Raw genomic sequence first — 16,478 nt, forward strand, 5'->3', positions numbered from 1 at the left:
ATCCACTATTATAGAACTTGTTAAAGATATTGCTGATATTTTCCTATAGTATAAGTTTTATAACTAGAGGCTCTAAAGAGCCTGTGTCGCTCACCTTGGTCTAGATGTGCATTTTAAACAAAGGACACAGATGGATTCATGACAAAATTGTGTTTTGGTGATGGTGATGTGTTTGTAGATCTTACTTTACTGAACATTCTTGCTGCTTACAATTATCTCTATCTATAATGAACTTGGCCCAGTAGTTACAGTGGAAAATATTTTGTAAAAATTTACAAAAATTTACAAAAGTTATGAAAATTGTAAAAAATTTTGTACATTATTGCTGTTTACAGTTTATCTCTATCTATAATAATATTCAAGATAATAACCAAAAGCTGCAAAATTATCTTAAAATTACCAATTCAGGGGCAGCAACCCAACAACGTGTTGCCTGATTGGTCTGAAAATTTCAGGGCAGATAGATCTTGACCTAATGAACAATTTTATCCTTGTCAGATTTGCTCTAAATGCTTTGGTTTCAGAGATATGAGCCAAAGACTGCCTTTTTCCCTATGTACTATTTTTTAGCCATGTCAGCCATCTTGGTTCGCGGGCGGGGTCATCGGACACATTTTTTAAACTAGATACCCTAATGATGATTGTGGACAAGTTTGATTAAATTTGTCTTAGTAGTTTCAGAGGAGAAGATTTTTGTAAAAGATTACAAATATTTACGAAAAATGGTTAAAAATTGACTATAAAGGGCAATAACTCCTTAAGGGTCAACTGATCATTTTGGTCAAGTTGACTTATTTGTAGATCTTACTTTGCTGAACATTATTGCTGTCTACAGTTTATCTCTATCTATAATAATATTCAAGATAATAACCAATAAAATGCTCCGCTGGGCGCAGCTTGATACGACCGCAGAGGTCGAACCCTGAACAGTTGGGGCAAGTATGGACACAACATTCAAGCTTGATACAGCACTGAATTTGGATTGTGATTAAATATTTGACACAGCATAGGTTTCTGACACAGAATGAATGTGGTCTAAGAACTTAAAAATTTTTAATTTACCTATTCAAACCATATCATTATTATTTGCTTTTATATATAAATCAGAAATAACCAATTTAAAATGGAAAATTTTAAAGAAAAAAAAAGGGAAAAAAAATCCCTCCCCCAAATTTTTTGAACCCCCTTATGATTCATCACTCCCAAACTCAATCCCAGCCTACCCTTTGTGGTATGGTACCTTGCAGTACAATTTCAGAGAGATCCATACACTTGAACACAAGTTATTGTCTGGAACTAGAAAAATGCTTGTTTTTAGGCCCTTTTTTGGCCCCAAATTCCTAACCGTTTAGGGCAATTACCCCTAAACTCAAACACAGTTTTCCCTTTGTGATATGGAACCTTGTACAAAATGTAGTACAATTTCATAAAGATCCATACACTTACACACAAGTTATTGTCATGAAACTAGAAAAATGCTTGTTTTTTCCCCTTTCTGGCCCCTAATTCCTAAAATTTTGAGGCAATTACCTCCAAAATCAATTCCAGCTTTCCCTTTTTGATATGGAACCTTGTAGTACAATTTCACAAAGATCCATACACTTACACACAAGTTATTATCATGAAACTAAAAAAATGCTTGTTTTTTGCCCCTTTTTTTGCCCCTAATTCCTAAAATTTTGAGGCAATTACCCCCAAACTCAATTCCAGCTTCCCCTTTGTGATATGGAACCTTGTAGTACAATTTCATAAAGATCCATACACTTACACACAAGTTATTATCATGAAACTAGAAAAATGCTTGTTTTTTGCCCCTTTTTTTGCCCCTAATTCCTAAAATTTTGAGGCAATTACCCCCAAAATCAATCCCAGCATTCCCTTTGTGATATGTACCCTTGTGGTACAATGTCAGAGAGATCCATACACTAACACACAAGTTATTTCTGGAAGTTACAAAAATGCTTATTTTTGGCCCCTAATTCCTTAACTGTTGGTACCATAACCCCCCTTCCTTTTGTGGTATTGAACCTTATGGTAAAATTTCATAGAGATCCATTCACTTAAACTAAAGTTAGAGTGCGAAAACCAATGTGTCTTCGGACGACGACGACGCCGGATGACGCCAACAACTACGACGACGACAACGCCAATGTCATACCAATATACGACCTCAAAATTTTTTTTGCGGTCGTATAAAATGGCAAAATTTCCTTAAAATTACCAATTCAGGGGCAGCAACCCAACAACGGGTTGTCAGATTCATCTGAAAATTTCAGGGCAAATAGATCTTGAGCTGATAAACAATTTTACCCCATGTCAGATTTGCTCTGAATGCTTTGGTTTCAGAGATATAAGCCAAAATCTACATTTTACCCCTATGTTCTATTTTTAGCCATGGCGGCCATCTTGGTTGGTTGGCCAGGTCACCGGACACATTTTTTAAACTAGATACCCCAATGATGATTGTGGCAAAGTTTGGTCAAATTTGGCGCAGTAGTTTCAGAGGAGAAGATTTTTGTAAAAGTTTACGGAAGACGGACGCAGGACGCAGGACATCGGACGCCAAGTGATGAGAAAAGCTTACTTGGCCCTTTTGGGCCAGGTGAGCTAAAAATCTGGCAAGAATTGTACCTGTGAAAGCACTAACGAAGCCATTTCCCATAAATTTAATATTTCCAAGGGGCACAAGTCTTTTAAAAAAAGTCAGTCGTCCACCATTATATAACTTCTCCGAGATATTGCTGATATTAAATATAACCTATAGTAAAAGTTTAATAAAAATCTGGCAAGAATTGTACCTGTGAGAGCGCTAACAAGACCAGACATACGTTTGGACGGATGAACGGAGCTATGCCCGGTATTTCCATGTCCCCCTGCAACACAATACCTGGGGGACAACAAGCCACTAGTGAGAGGACATACACATCTGACTTTAACAATACTTACAACAGAGCCTACAACTTTTTGGAAGTCCATTGGATACCACAGTGATGCATGTCTACAATAGACTTCCTTTAAACCATCAACAACAAGACTTATATGATTTATCAGTTCTTCACCATTAATTCCATCTGAACTAAATGAGGTGAGCTGCCATGCAGGTTTAAAACTTTTTCCTGCCAACTCAGCATCTTTGAATAAGACCTTCTTATAATCATCTATTCCAATAAACTCTTTGAATGACTGCCAGGCACCTTTATATTTACTGGGATGTTCACGTACAACCCCATCATATCTATGATAGACTCCTAAAACATAAAAAGATATTTTTCAAAGTGTTCCCAGTCACTTACATCGGGATCACACTTTTTTCTTATTGTAACTTCAAATTCTTACGCAGTTCTAATGTTAAAATCTTTCATGAAGTCTGGACCAAAAGAAATCAACATTATCATTTTAGTTCCCTTTGTAATGTCTAAGTTTAAGTAACTACAGTTTTATTACTGTTGTTTAAATATTCAAATAGAAGTTTTTTTCATAGAAACTCGAATGACATGTTTACTGAAAAATAGTCCTTAATGTTAGATTTGGTAAACTAGTAATGTAATGTTTTCTCATCAAATTTATACTTAGTAACCTTTTATTATATGTGTATATATAATTACTTTTACTTATATACAAAAACAATCAACACAAATGGGGGAGCAGAAAAATGTGGAAGTGCATGCTCATAAAAATGAGACCAGTCATATTTTGTATGTCCAACAACATTTTTTTTCCATTTACTAAATACTGTAGATGTATCATTAATAGGTACTGAAGAATAAACCATTTATCCAACAGCTTAATCTGTGTAGTGTTTTTTTACTGTATTTTTGTCATTTTTCTTTTTGACAATAGTGTTGTGTGTTCTTTTTAACACATTTTTTTTTATTGCCCCTTGGTCCCTTTTTTTTTTTGGAACCTCTTGTGAAAAAACAGTGTAAAGATTTATTCAATCAAAAAAGTTTAAGGAATCCATATAAAAGAACAGAAAGGACATAAAAGGCTGTACCTTGACCTATAATTGTTAAATTTCTATACATTGTGACTTGGATGAAGATTTGTCTCATTGGCACTCATACCACATCTTCTTATCTATATTGTATTGTAATATAATATATCCTAGGCAGTTTTGTTTGATGTTAAACCAGAGAAAATGCATACCTTTTACTAAATCACTGTTCTTAATATTAAGACATCTGTACATTGAACTCCCACTAAGTGTACCAGAATAAACATATTCATATGTATCAGTTATTCCTTTCCCATGTACCATGATATAATTGTAGAAAAGTCTTTTGTGTAGAATAGTTTTGGGTACATTCACTGTACCTGAATAAACTACATAATTATCTGGTAATGTCCTGAAAAAAATTAGAATTTCATAAAATTTGTCAAGAAAACTGGTTTACATCTTTAAAACCATGCAAGTAAAAGTTCTTTAAAGGGGCACTAGCTATGAAATATATAAAAAGTATGATGTTTTTTGTTCAATCATTAATGAAAGTGAAATAGTGAAATAATAATTCGCCTTTGGCAGCCAGTATGGTTCAATTTTGTCAAATTAAGCTGAGAAAATTGATGATGAATTATTCACTTGCAAGTGAATAATACGACCTCATTGAATCCTTATTCATTTGAACTTCAATTTAACACCTTACCTAGAGATGGATAATGCATGCAGTGTGCTTGATCGGTTATATAAAGGAAAAGAATGTCAACATTGAAATTGAAAAAAAGGTAAATCATTTGATTGACTGATTCGATCCACAAAAAATCATTTGTATACAGGTAAAAACGATGATTTACATATATTTTGAATCTATAATATGAAATTAAACAGACCTAGAAAAATACACTTGCACGAGTTCATTTCTATTTAAATCTATATTTATGTTTATGTCGCTTATATGACCATCAGAGGTCTTCGGAAGGTCAACTCCATAGTTAATTAGATGGCGTCAAGACTAAAATACACACGAAACGAAGCTACATATAATCTAGCCCATGCCCTGTAAATTGTTTATTTTAGACTTTTTATAATTTGGATAAATGTTTTACATGGTTATATAAGAAATATGAGAATTTGAGTCAAATCTGTGAACATGAATTTGACAGCTAGTGCCCCTTTAATATTAATTTCACAGATATATAAATTACTTCAACCAAGTCTATATGAGTCTTCAAGACTTATACTATCAACAGGGTAAAATGAATGTGCGTGAAAAATACCTGGTAAAATATATGTGATGGTACATCTATCTACCAAATATCCCTAACTTACCATAAGTGGTTCCCCTTAAACTTATCTAATCGCAAACTTTAACAAATTGTTGACACTACCCCTGCAGCAGAAAATAGCAAGGCAATTGTAAAGAAATACTATTTATAACTAGTCAAATTTATATGAAAGAAAACAAATCTGTTTACCTTTCACCTTTCATTAAATATCTCCTTGACTGCCATCCTCCGAGAGTTGAGTCTTCAAATATTAGATACAGTTTATCCCTTTCTAGATTGGTCCACAGTGAAGGAGAAACTATACAATGGAAATGTACCTCTGCAAACTGCTTGTTCTTTTCTTTTGATCTTAAACTGGAATAAATTTTTAAATAAGACAAGGTTACCTTTATATATATAGATTCAACCACTGTCTGGAGTGTGATAAGATATTTATCAACCTGAGACAGTTAAATTTTCATATTTTAAAACAAGAGGCTTGCCGTCACAATAGGAAATTCAGAGGAAAGCAAGAAAATTTGACGTCATAATCGAATTCTGACCTGAGATCAAACGAACCACACGTTGATTATATAAAAATAATCAACAGGTTAGGAAAAGGATAAATCGTGTAAGAACTAGAATAATAAGTTTTCATTGTCTAATTTATGTTTTATCTGATACTTTTTAATCAAATCAAATAAGTGAAAATCAACTGGAATGTTGTATTTCAAATTTTATCTGAGGGTGAAATGGTTGCTTATTAAAAGGTACTTTTTACATATCAGAATCAAATTCATTACAGGAAAGTTTTTTTTTAGTGAAAAAGGAAACATGAGTTTAAAGCAAACCAATGAAACAAGTAATTTTGGTGCATATGTTTGCAGATGCTCTTATCTTTTAATATGGGTACTGTTAATTAATTCATTTTCATTGGAGAATTTCATACTTTAAGAAAGTCACAATCATGGGTACTAAATTGTATGGTTGACAAATTTTGTACACAGGACTATTAAACTTTATCATAACTGAACATGATTTATGATTTTGTCATGTCAGGGCCTTTTATAGCTGGCTATACAGTATGATTTTTTCTCATTATTGAAGGACATACTGTGACCAATAAATGCTGAACACTGCATATTTTAACTGATTTTAATGTTGTCTCATTGGCCATCATACCACATCCTCTTATTTTTATGTAATCATCAATGAAACCAGTATGCCAGCATAAAATTTTTAACATGATCTTGTTAAATTTTTAATTTCCTTAGCATAATTCTGGAAAATGTTGAACAATATTTTGGTTGACTATCTTTTAAATGCATCTGTATCTTCATATTATAGTGATATGTCCGTCCTTCAACATATAAATATGTCATATTACCAATTCAATTGGAATAACTCAAATGTGTCAAAACAAAAACATAATCACTGGATCTTACTTTGTTGATACAGCATCTGCATAGCTTGGACCTGATGCTTGAGTACCAGCATTTGCAGAATTCGAAGGTGGCTATTATGAAATAAAAAAAAACACAATAGTTATGTATTCACTTTTCAATTTTTACTAGCAATTTACAATTCTACATTCTTAAAATAAATGAAATAAATCAGTTTACCTAGTCAGCAGTAAAACAAAAGAAAAGTATATGATGGACTATCATTTAGTATTTTTCTAGTCATGTATAATCCTAAAAAAACGATCAAAGTCTCACATGACTGGGTTGCACAGACCATACCTGCCAACCTCTGAAACCTTCAAAGAGGGAGATCTCCACCTCAGCTATGACAGCTGAGGGGAAGATTTTGCGGTGAACGACATTTTCAAGTTAAATATATGACCTGTTTACTTATTCATCTGCAAAACACCAATAAGAGTTAATAAATATACTTTATTTCTTTAATTCATGGTTATAATCTATACCAGGTGGGTTCTTTTTTTTTTTTTTTTTTTTGCCTTTTTTCAATACCTCTGGCTCTAAGTCTCATAACTCATAACATTCCATATTTTGATTTTGTTGTGAATCTCACACTAAGCATACTTTCAAAAGTCATACAGACCACCAGAAGAAAGGAAAAGTTGATTGAACATTATATGCAAAATGTGTGAAGATTCATTGTCTAGTGAACTTGGTCGTAAAAATCGAAAATCTTTTATTCAATCTGCTTGACATTTTGATTTGCAGTTATCTATTTCTTCTTTTTTACTCTGCCGCTGGGTCCAGACAAAGAACTCTATCTTGTTGGAGTTGATATAGCAGAAAGGAATTTCGATTACTTAAAAATCGAACATAAAAACTACTGACCAAAGTTTTCAAATGATCGCCGATTATTTATTTATTTCTATTGACAGTAAATGAAAAAGCCAGAGAATTAGGAACGCGGGTCATTCCAGGTAAAATATCTGAAAGCAGGGGATTCTATACTCTCGTGCGGGAGCCGACTGGCAAGCGGGAGATTTCCGGAATTTCATCGTTTGCGCGGGAAACTCCCGCTCAAAACAGGAGGGTTGGCAGGTATGGCATAGACTGTTTCTTAAAATTTAGAATAATCTATACAAAACATTTAAACATTAAAATATAAAATGGGAAAATGGGATGAAAATCTTTAAACAACTCCATTATCAAAGTTGCACAACATCAGTAAGATTACAAACTCTCTGTGAAGTCTCAAATATCTGGGCTGAAAACTTTTAGAGGAATTGATAACACAATTTTAGAACTGTTTTTTGTAAATTTTGCTGAAAAATGACCAAGTTCCCAAGTCTTAAAAAATGGGAAGCATTCCTAAACAGTTCCATAGTATCAGGTGCTAAACTTATCAAAAAAAAAAAAAGTATTCATTCTTTCTGTGAAGTTTCAGGGATATGGGTTGATTACTGTAGGAGTTGATTACACTAATTATGTATCCCCTTTTCCCTGCCTGCCATAATTTAAGCTGGTTTTGGACTTTATCCAACCCAGCCAATAATAGAATGTTGCACAGCAGTCAGCCTGTAGCTTGAAAACATGCACATTGACTTGGACTTTTCATCATTTTTGAAAACATAACAAGATAAGCTACTTTAAAAGATTTCTGTTTATACTTCTAATGTATATTACCTTGACATTTCAATGATAGATGTAAAATTATAAGGGGAATTTTACTCATTATACAAATTTTCATGTGACAATCCTGTGTCACTGTGTGATTTTTTTTCAGCAATAAAACACTTGATCATATACAGGGGTTTTCATTATCTTTCATGTTGACTGGTACTTTCCCTGTTTGTAGGTGGTACTTTTCAATTTATTCCATGAATACCTTATATAAAAATTCCTACATTTAGGCGGTAGCATAGGAGTGTAAAAGTACCGGGTACTGCCTCCTAATGAATGGCCTGCATATAGATGTAATAAACCAAAGAAAATTTAAGATTAAAATTAAAATAAGTATTGTGTATAGGTTTCATAATGTTTGGTTGGGGCAAACTTAAGTTACAGAACGTAAACTAAAAATTTTGCAATTTTTCGAATTATAAAGGGGCATAACTCGATAATGGTTAAAGTGACGCCACCAAAATTCAACTTGATCTGTGTATTGTGGTAATGAGCATTGTGTATAAGTTTCATAACATTTGCTTGAGGCAAATTAAGTTATAGAACGGAAACTAAAAATTTTGCATTTTTTTTTCATTTATAAAGGAGCATAACTCTGGAATGTTTAAAGTGACGCTACCAAAATTCTATCTTGATCTGTATTATATGGTAATAAGCATTGTGTATAAGTTTCATAACATTTGGTAGAGGCAAACTTAAGTTAGAGAAAGGAAACTAAAAATTTTGTATTTTTTTCATTTATAAAGGGGCATAACTCTAGAATGTTTAGAGTGACGCTACCAAAATTCAAACTTGATCTGTATTATATGGTAATAAGCATTGTGTATAAGTTTCATAACATTTGGTTGAGGCAAACTTTAGTTAGAGAATGGAAACTAAAAATTTTGGAATATTTCCATTAATAAAGGGGCATAACTCTAGAACGGTTAAAGTGACGTTACCAAAATTCAAACTAGATCTGTATTTTGTGGAAATAAGCATTGTGTAAAAGTTTCATAATATTTGGTTGAGGCAAACTCAAATTAGAGAACAGAAGATATCATATACCAAACATCTAAGCGACATCTTGCGAAACAAAATTTATACGCAAGAAATAAAAGTGGCAGAAGAAGAAAAAAAAAAATAATAATCAGAACAAATACAATAGGTCTGTCCACAGAAAAGTGGAAAGGCCTAATAAATGGAGAGAAGAGGAAAAAAAAGAGGTGGGTGTGTGCCAGTGAGACATTTTATGATATATATGGTATATTAGAATGGTTAAAAGTGCACATTTATAATATAAATCAATTGTTTTAAAAACAATTGTTAAACGGTCTTTCCCCTCTGAAACATGATTAATTGGTGTTTTGGTTGGTTGGTTGGTTGGTTGGTTGGTCAATTGATTGAAACCAATTTTGGGACATACGTACGTACAGAAGTACGTAGGTACGTACAGACGTACGTAGGTACGTACAGACGGACAAGGGTAAAACTTAATGCCCCTTCTGCTACGGTGGGGGCATAAAAATATGAGAATGCTAACAATACAAAATGACCAGTCGAATATAACACAATGATATATTTTCATGCTATATATTGAATATGCTGTTGACACAGATATATGTCACACCAATATGTAATTTTTATAGTATATTGCAATTGTTGAAATTAACTGGCCTCATTTTAATATGTAAACTATGCAAAATCTTTCAAAGCAAATGGAAGTTGGAAATGGAAACAGTACACCTAAGTCTTGCTTCACATACAGGTGTAAAATTGTATGTTTCATAAGGGTTCCTCTATTTTGCCTTGTGTTTTTGTTTGTGTGTTTTAAAGTAACTCTTTCTTGTACGAATAAAACATAACATCCATCATCCACAGCTACATGTGCTCTCCATGATATCATTAAATCAATGCATAGGAATATCAAAAGCAAAAGAAAAGATAAATATAGATTCTTACATTGATACCAGTGAATTATCGGATTTATCCAATCGAGATAGTTAAATTATCAATTTTAAAGTCCGAGCCTCGGCGAGGACTTTAAAATTTATAATTTTACTATTGAGATTGGATAAATTCGATAATCCACGAGTAACTATGTAAGAATCTGTTTCTCTAATGATTAAAAAATAAAATTTTCCTTTTTTGCTAAACTAAAATCCCCTTCGAGTGCCTTCCACTTTCCATAAAGTTGTCAATTTCATTAACACCTGTTAGCATATTTTGATGCATCCAGTGAGCTGAGAAAGGTTATGACCCTTAAACTCATCCAATCATCTTCTGAGATCACTGGCAACCACACGTTGATTAAATTTTTTTATACAATGGGTTCGGAAAGGGATAAATTTCCATAGAACTAGAGAAACTTAATTTAGCTCTAAATTTAACCATATTAGCATTCAAATCAAAGTAAAGGAATCAAATTGTTCTTTTTTTGTTGTTGTTATATTTGGCTATAAAAGCTTTGCTAATATGAAGCCTTCACACCCTTTAAACCAATCGTGCCCTTTTCAAGGCATTTACATCCCATTATAACCACAAAGTAATCAATTCTTTATTAAAGCAAGACTCTGGAAGCAGTCCTTTATTTATGCAAGGAAAACCATATTCCAGCTAAAGAGATACAGGTATAGCATCCCACTTTTTATCTTACCTCTCCACTCCCTGAAGCAGTGGCATTGTTAGACCTATCTTTGTTCTCTTTATCACAAGGTCTTGTTTCTTCATTTGTTGGTAACTGTTCCATGTCTTCTACCTTCCTATCTTCACTGTGATCAGTCTGCATTCTAGCCTTCTTTTCCTTCCTGTCTTGTTTCTTGGAAACATCAGATGCCCCATCAGTTTCAGTCTTGTTCTTCTCTTCTTTACGTTTTTTCCTGTCTTTCTTCTTTTCTTCTTCTTTTTTTCTTCGTTTTTTTGCCTTCTTTTTCTGATTTTTTGATTTTATAGAAGGATCTGGTTTTGCACCTTCTTTTTCTTCTTCTTCATCTTCTTCATCTTCATCATTCTCACTACTTGAGGACTCTGGAAGAGGTGCATTCTTCCCTAAAATTCAATGATAAAATGAGACTAATGACAATATACTCAACTGAATATGCAAACTGAGAAAGTGTTCTCTATTAGGCTATCTATCCCAAATTAATTGCCTCACATTCTATTTGTAAACGCAAAGAAGCATTGATGTGAGGTTGTTGCTGTAGTAAAATGTGAAGTTTGCCGTCAGCCAAATCAAGAGAAGACTGATAATGGCAAAGTATCAGAATCTGTTATAAACAAATAAGGCAAGAAAAAAAACATGAACTTGGCTATATACTTGGGTAGAGTGAAAAATACAGGAGGATATTAACTCCTCCACATGGAATATGCATGAATTTGCAACCACAGAAATGCAAATGGGGAGTTCATCACCCATTTTTTAGGTCTTTCCACCTTTCCGTGGAAAGACCTATTGGTTTTCTTCTGATAATTTTTTTTTTCTTCCGCTTAATTTTTTTCTTGCTGTGTATTTTTGATTCAAAAGATGTCGCTTAGTTTTTTGATATAAGATATCATACAGTCTATATGCTTTTGAAACTGACCCTGTTTAACCGAACACTTTTCTTTGTAAGAGTTATCTCCCCAAACACTGTTTTTCTTGTTATGAGATCTCCTCCGCAACCGTAAAAGAAAGCGACAAATTTATTTTTTAAAATTGCTCGTTATATCCTCAGGATGCTAGGTTTTATTTAGACCGAAGCTTTACGAAGACTCCATATGAGAGTTATTTCCCCTTTTGTATTTGATATATGTGAAATGTATTTGTAACTGGAAAACCATAAGTGATAGAGGCCTAGGGTTTTTTTATTTGAGGTCCTTGGACCATAAAATTGAAAATGAGGTCAAGGTCAAAGGTCAAGGTCATGTTAAAAATTTTGATTTTGGCTTGTTATCACTAATTTTCAGAAATCTTATAAGATATCAACAAAATACTTTTACAGAATTGTTAGTTGCGACATGACGGAACACGTAAATTTGAGTTAAAAGGGTACGGAGACATTTAATGGGAGTTTTCTCCCCTATCATATTCAAAATTACACGTATGGTGATATAACTCATTCATCTTATATAATTGAGACCTAGGGTATTTTGATTTGAAGCCCTTGTTTCATGACCTTGAAATTGGGGTCAAGGTCAAAGGTTGATTCGACGTTCTATATTTTCACCTTTGCTTTTACCTCATATATATACATGATAAAGCCATGGGACTTTTTGCATTAGGTTGCAAGCCATTTGACCTTGAAAAAGCCAACTGGAAGTGACCTTTTGTAAACCGGAAGTAGCTATTTATTGTTCTAAATAAATGTAAAAGTATATGGAACTATATATTTTTGGAATCAGTGTCAAGTAAACTATCAAACAATACCGGAAGTGACATTTTTTAAACCGGAAGTCAGAAATTATCTCCCTTATTTATCTTTTTTTGTATAGAAACCATATATTTTTTGGAATAAGCGTACATTAAGCTGTCATTTGACGCTGGAATTGACATTTAAAACCTAATTTTAATATTTTTCATATCAAAATAGATCCTTACTGGTGGAAAGACCTTCAATTGTTCTCTGAACAATTGGTTTTTAATTTCTATCTATTTTAGTTTTTAGGATTTTAGACAATTACTTGCATTTTACCCATATGTTCTATTTTTGGCAACAACAAGACTCATTCAATTTATACCAGATACCTGTAAAGGATCATTAGATCGAGTTTGGTTAAAGACAGTCTAGTGGTTTCAGTGGATAAGATTCTCTTGAGATGGACCATGATGATGGATATCAAGTGATGGGAAAACAAAACCGTTACAAACATATTTTTTTTCCTTTATGGGGGACCATATATATTTGAATTAAATCATACATACAGTCTTGACTATCTGAAGTGTTGTGGTCTTCTGTAGCTGGTGGTTTGATATTTCCAGTTGTATCTACATTTCCTGGTCCAACTGAGTCAGGAGGTACATTTGCATTCTTGACATCATCCCTATTTTGTTCCTGATCAGATCCTGTAACTGGTTTATTAACTTTCTCAGGACTTCTGACACTGACATTCTTTTCAAAAGTTTGAGCTAGCAGCTGCACCTTATTTTTTGCACCTGTATTACCCATACTATTAGATACAAAACTATGAGGAGGAATTTCTTCATTCCCAGGGGGAGTTGTGACTAGTTTTTTTGTTGTAATTTTGTCAGCCTCTGTCAACACAGTTTCTGTTGCTGGTATTTCCATTAGCTCATTAGAAGTAACTGGATTACCTGATTCTGAAAAAGAAGGTCCTTGAGGAGGACATTCTGGTTTAGTAAATTGGTCATTCAAGTTATCATCCTCAGTAGTATTGTCACTTTTAGGAGTTGCATTTTCTTCAGTCTGAGTTTCATCAGTTTCCATTGCCTCTGATTGTTGATTGTTCTTGTCCAGATCATTAACTGGTGACTGTGAAGGCTCATTTATAGCACTAGCGGGAAGCATGGATCCAGTCTCTTTGGTATTTTCTACAATAAACATATTATTTGATATTTTTACTCACTTCATTAATTTGAACCTCCAAATGATGTCTTGAATAATTATAGCAGTATTTTCAAAGCAAAAGTATGATATATGACAGTTGGTTGTTTGGCCAAAACATTATTTACCATAAATCAATTCTGATAAACTGTTATCACAGAGATATGTCTCGCCTTTTTGTTATTTTGATAATGCAAATGTTGAAATTAAAATAGCAATACTTTAACATGTTAGTTATGCAAATATTCAAAGTCAATGAACCATGACTGAAAGTACAGGGCTAAACGATCTCCATGGAAATGAGATGTGCCAATGCTAATACAATTGCATACCAAATACCATTGACTTTTCATAAGTCATTCCCTTTAAACAAACCTAAACACAAACATTAACTTGTAAACTATGTAAAAGTTTCAAAGTCAATGAACCATAATGAGGGGGTGGGGTTATATAATCTCATTAAAATATCATTGACTTCACAGCAGTGGTTCATCTTAAACTTCTGTAATCACAAACTAATACATGTAAACTAAGCAAAAGTCAATAGACCATGACTGAGGGGTAAGGATCAAATATTCTCCATGGAAATGAGATGTGCTGATGCTTATTCAGCTGCATACCAACTATCATTGACCTACCACTAACGGTTCCCCTTAAACTGACCTTATCACAAACCATAGTTACCAAGTGACATGATATTCGCGTGTAATACACGCTTTTTCAACGGTTTACACGCGAGGATTTTGTCACATGGCGTGTACACGCTTTTCACCACTTTACATGCAAATACACGCTTTTTCGTTTTGATTTTTTGGTCGTTAGTGATATCGCGATTCTTTGGATTTTCCGTTATTAGACGATAAATACCGAGAATTCCAAAGTAATTGTTTGGTCGCCATTGTTTTAAATTCTATCATGATGGACGAACAGCAAAACCCTTTAAGGTAAGTAGTTAGTGCTTAGTTTTTATGATTTTGTGACAATCTTTCTTTCAAATTAACTTAGGGGAAATGTCCACAGAAAGAGGTCGCTTTCAGGGCTTGTACCGTCGTCTATAGATAAGATTGCTAAGCGAAAACGATGTGTACGTACCAAGATTCAAGATTTATAAGTTTAAATGACCAAGGGACAAGTAACGCATAATTTGTGCACCCTATGTTGCAATCATAACAATACATGTGAGAGGGGAACAACAATGTAGCTATTTGATTAGGCATTTAACATGTTTAATCAATAATGGACTCATTTTGGTAATCAAATTATAAAATATTTTTCTTTTTCAGTTTCAAATCTGGCCAACAGATTTCAACAGGTCATTGGAGATGGAAATATAACTGAACTGTTGGATCAGTTCTCATAATACCAGCTGTCTTCTGATGAACTACCCAGTCTTGACCAGGCAATAGCAACATGTATAGTTTGTTGGAAGCAAAGGCAGTGATTAAAGATGACATTTTAGATGGCAAAAAAATTGTTATGACACTTGTTCAAAGCTTGATAAAGCTATTTTAGTTCAGCCAAATACCAATTCTGACTGTGAGAGAGCATTTTCAATTATAAATAAATTTTCACTGAATTCTGATCAGAACTTGACAATTGTGCCTTGTTATCAAGTAAATGTAACCAAACTGGCAGTTGTTTTGAATATATATGTGCCTAGTGATGTTGCTTCAAAAGCAACAGTTGAATTCAATGAAAGTTTACAGTAGACTCTTGTTTATTATATTGACAAATTTGTATAATGATTACTGTGAAATTATGAACATTGTTCATATGAAAAAGTCCGCATCTACGTCACGCGTTTTCACACACTTTTTAACATGTCATGTCATGTCATGACATGATTTCTCATTGTCAGAGGTTGGCAAGTATGTCACAAACTAATACATGAAAACTAAGCAAAAGTTTTAAAGTCAATTGAGCATGACTGAGGGGGCAGGGCCAAATAATCTCCATTGAAATGAGATATGCCAATGCTTATACAACTGCATACCAAATATCATTGACCTACCACTAGTGGTTCCATATAAACTGACCTAATCACAAACTAATACATGTAAATTAAGCAAAGTTTCAAAGTCAATAGAGCATGACTGAGGGGGTGGACCAAATAATCTCCATAGTAATGAGATGTGCCAATGCTAATACAACTGCATACCAAATATCATTGACCTACCAATAGTGGTTCACCATAAACTAGACCTAATCAAAAACTAATACAATGTTGACACTGATGCCGATGCTGCCACTGCCACCGCCGGAAACAGCCTACCCATGTCTCCCTTTTTGACTGTCAAGGCGAGATAAAAATCTGGGAAGCATTGTGCATGTGAGAGCCCTAACAATGCAATTTTCCATATAATTAATATTTCCAAGGGGCATTACTCTTTTAAAAATAATTGATCTGCACTGATTTTCAAACTTGTCTGAGACATTCCTGATACATACCTATGATATAAGTTTCATAAAAATCTGACAAGAATTGTACATGTGAGAGTGCTAACACTGAAATTTTCTATACAAATTTTCCATACAATTAATATTTCCAAGGGGCATAACTCTTTTAAAAATAATTGATTGGCACTGATTTTCGACTTGACCGGAAGACATTGCTGATATAAACCTATGATATAAGTTTAAAAAAAATCTGGCAAGA

General features: G+C 33.4%; 1 protein-coding gene across 1 annotated transcript in view; it reads right to left on the bottom strand.

The window, feature by feature from the left end:
* Nucleotides 1-16,478, bottom strand: part of LOC127724150 (E3 ubiquitin-protein ligase rnf213-alpha-like) — a 157,531-nt gene that overhangs the window by 134,404 nt on the left and 6,649 nt on the right. The window contains exons 4-9 of the mRNA XM_052231026.1: nucleotides 13,183-13,809; nucleotides 10,939-11,330; nucleotides 6,648-6,718; nucleotides 5,413-5,577; nucleotides 4,147-4,346; nucleotides 2,947-3,248 (exon numbers count right to left, since the gene is read on the bottom strand). Coding sequence (XP_052086986.1) covers nucleotides 2,947-3,248; nucleotides 4,147-4,346; nucleotides 5,413-5,577; nucleotides 6,648-6,718; nucleotides 10,939-11,330; nucleotides 13,183-13,809 — 1,757 coding nt within the window. The remainder of the gene's footprint in view (nucleotides 1-2,946; nucleotides 3,249-4,146; nucleotides 4,347-5,412; nucleotides 5,578-6,647; nucleotides 6,719-10,938; nucleotides 11,331-13,182; nucleotides 13,810-16,478) is intronic.

Source organism: Mytilus californianus, unplaced genomic scaffold (genome assembly GCF_021869535.1).
Source record: "Mytilus californianus isolate M0D057914Y unplaced genomic scaffold, xbMytCali1.0.p SCAF_14, whole genome shotgun sequence".
NCBI lineage: Eukaryota > Metazoa > Mollusca > Bivalvia > Mytilida > Mytilidae > Mytilus > Mytilus californianus.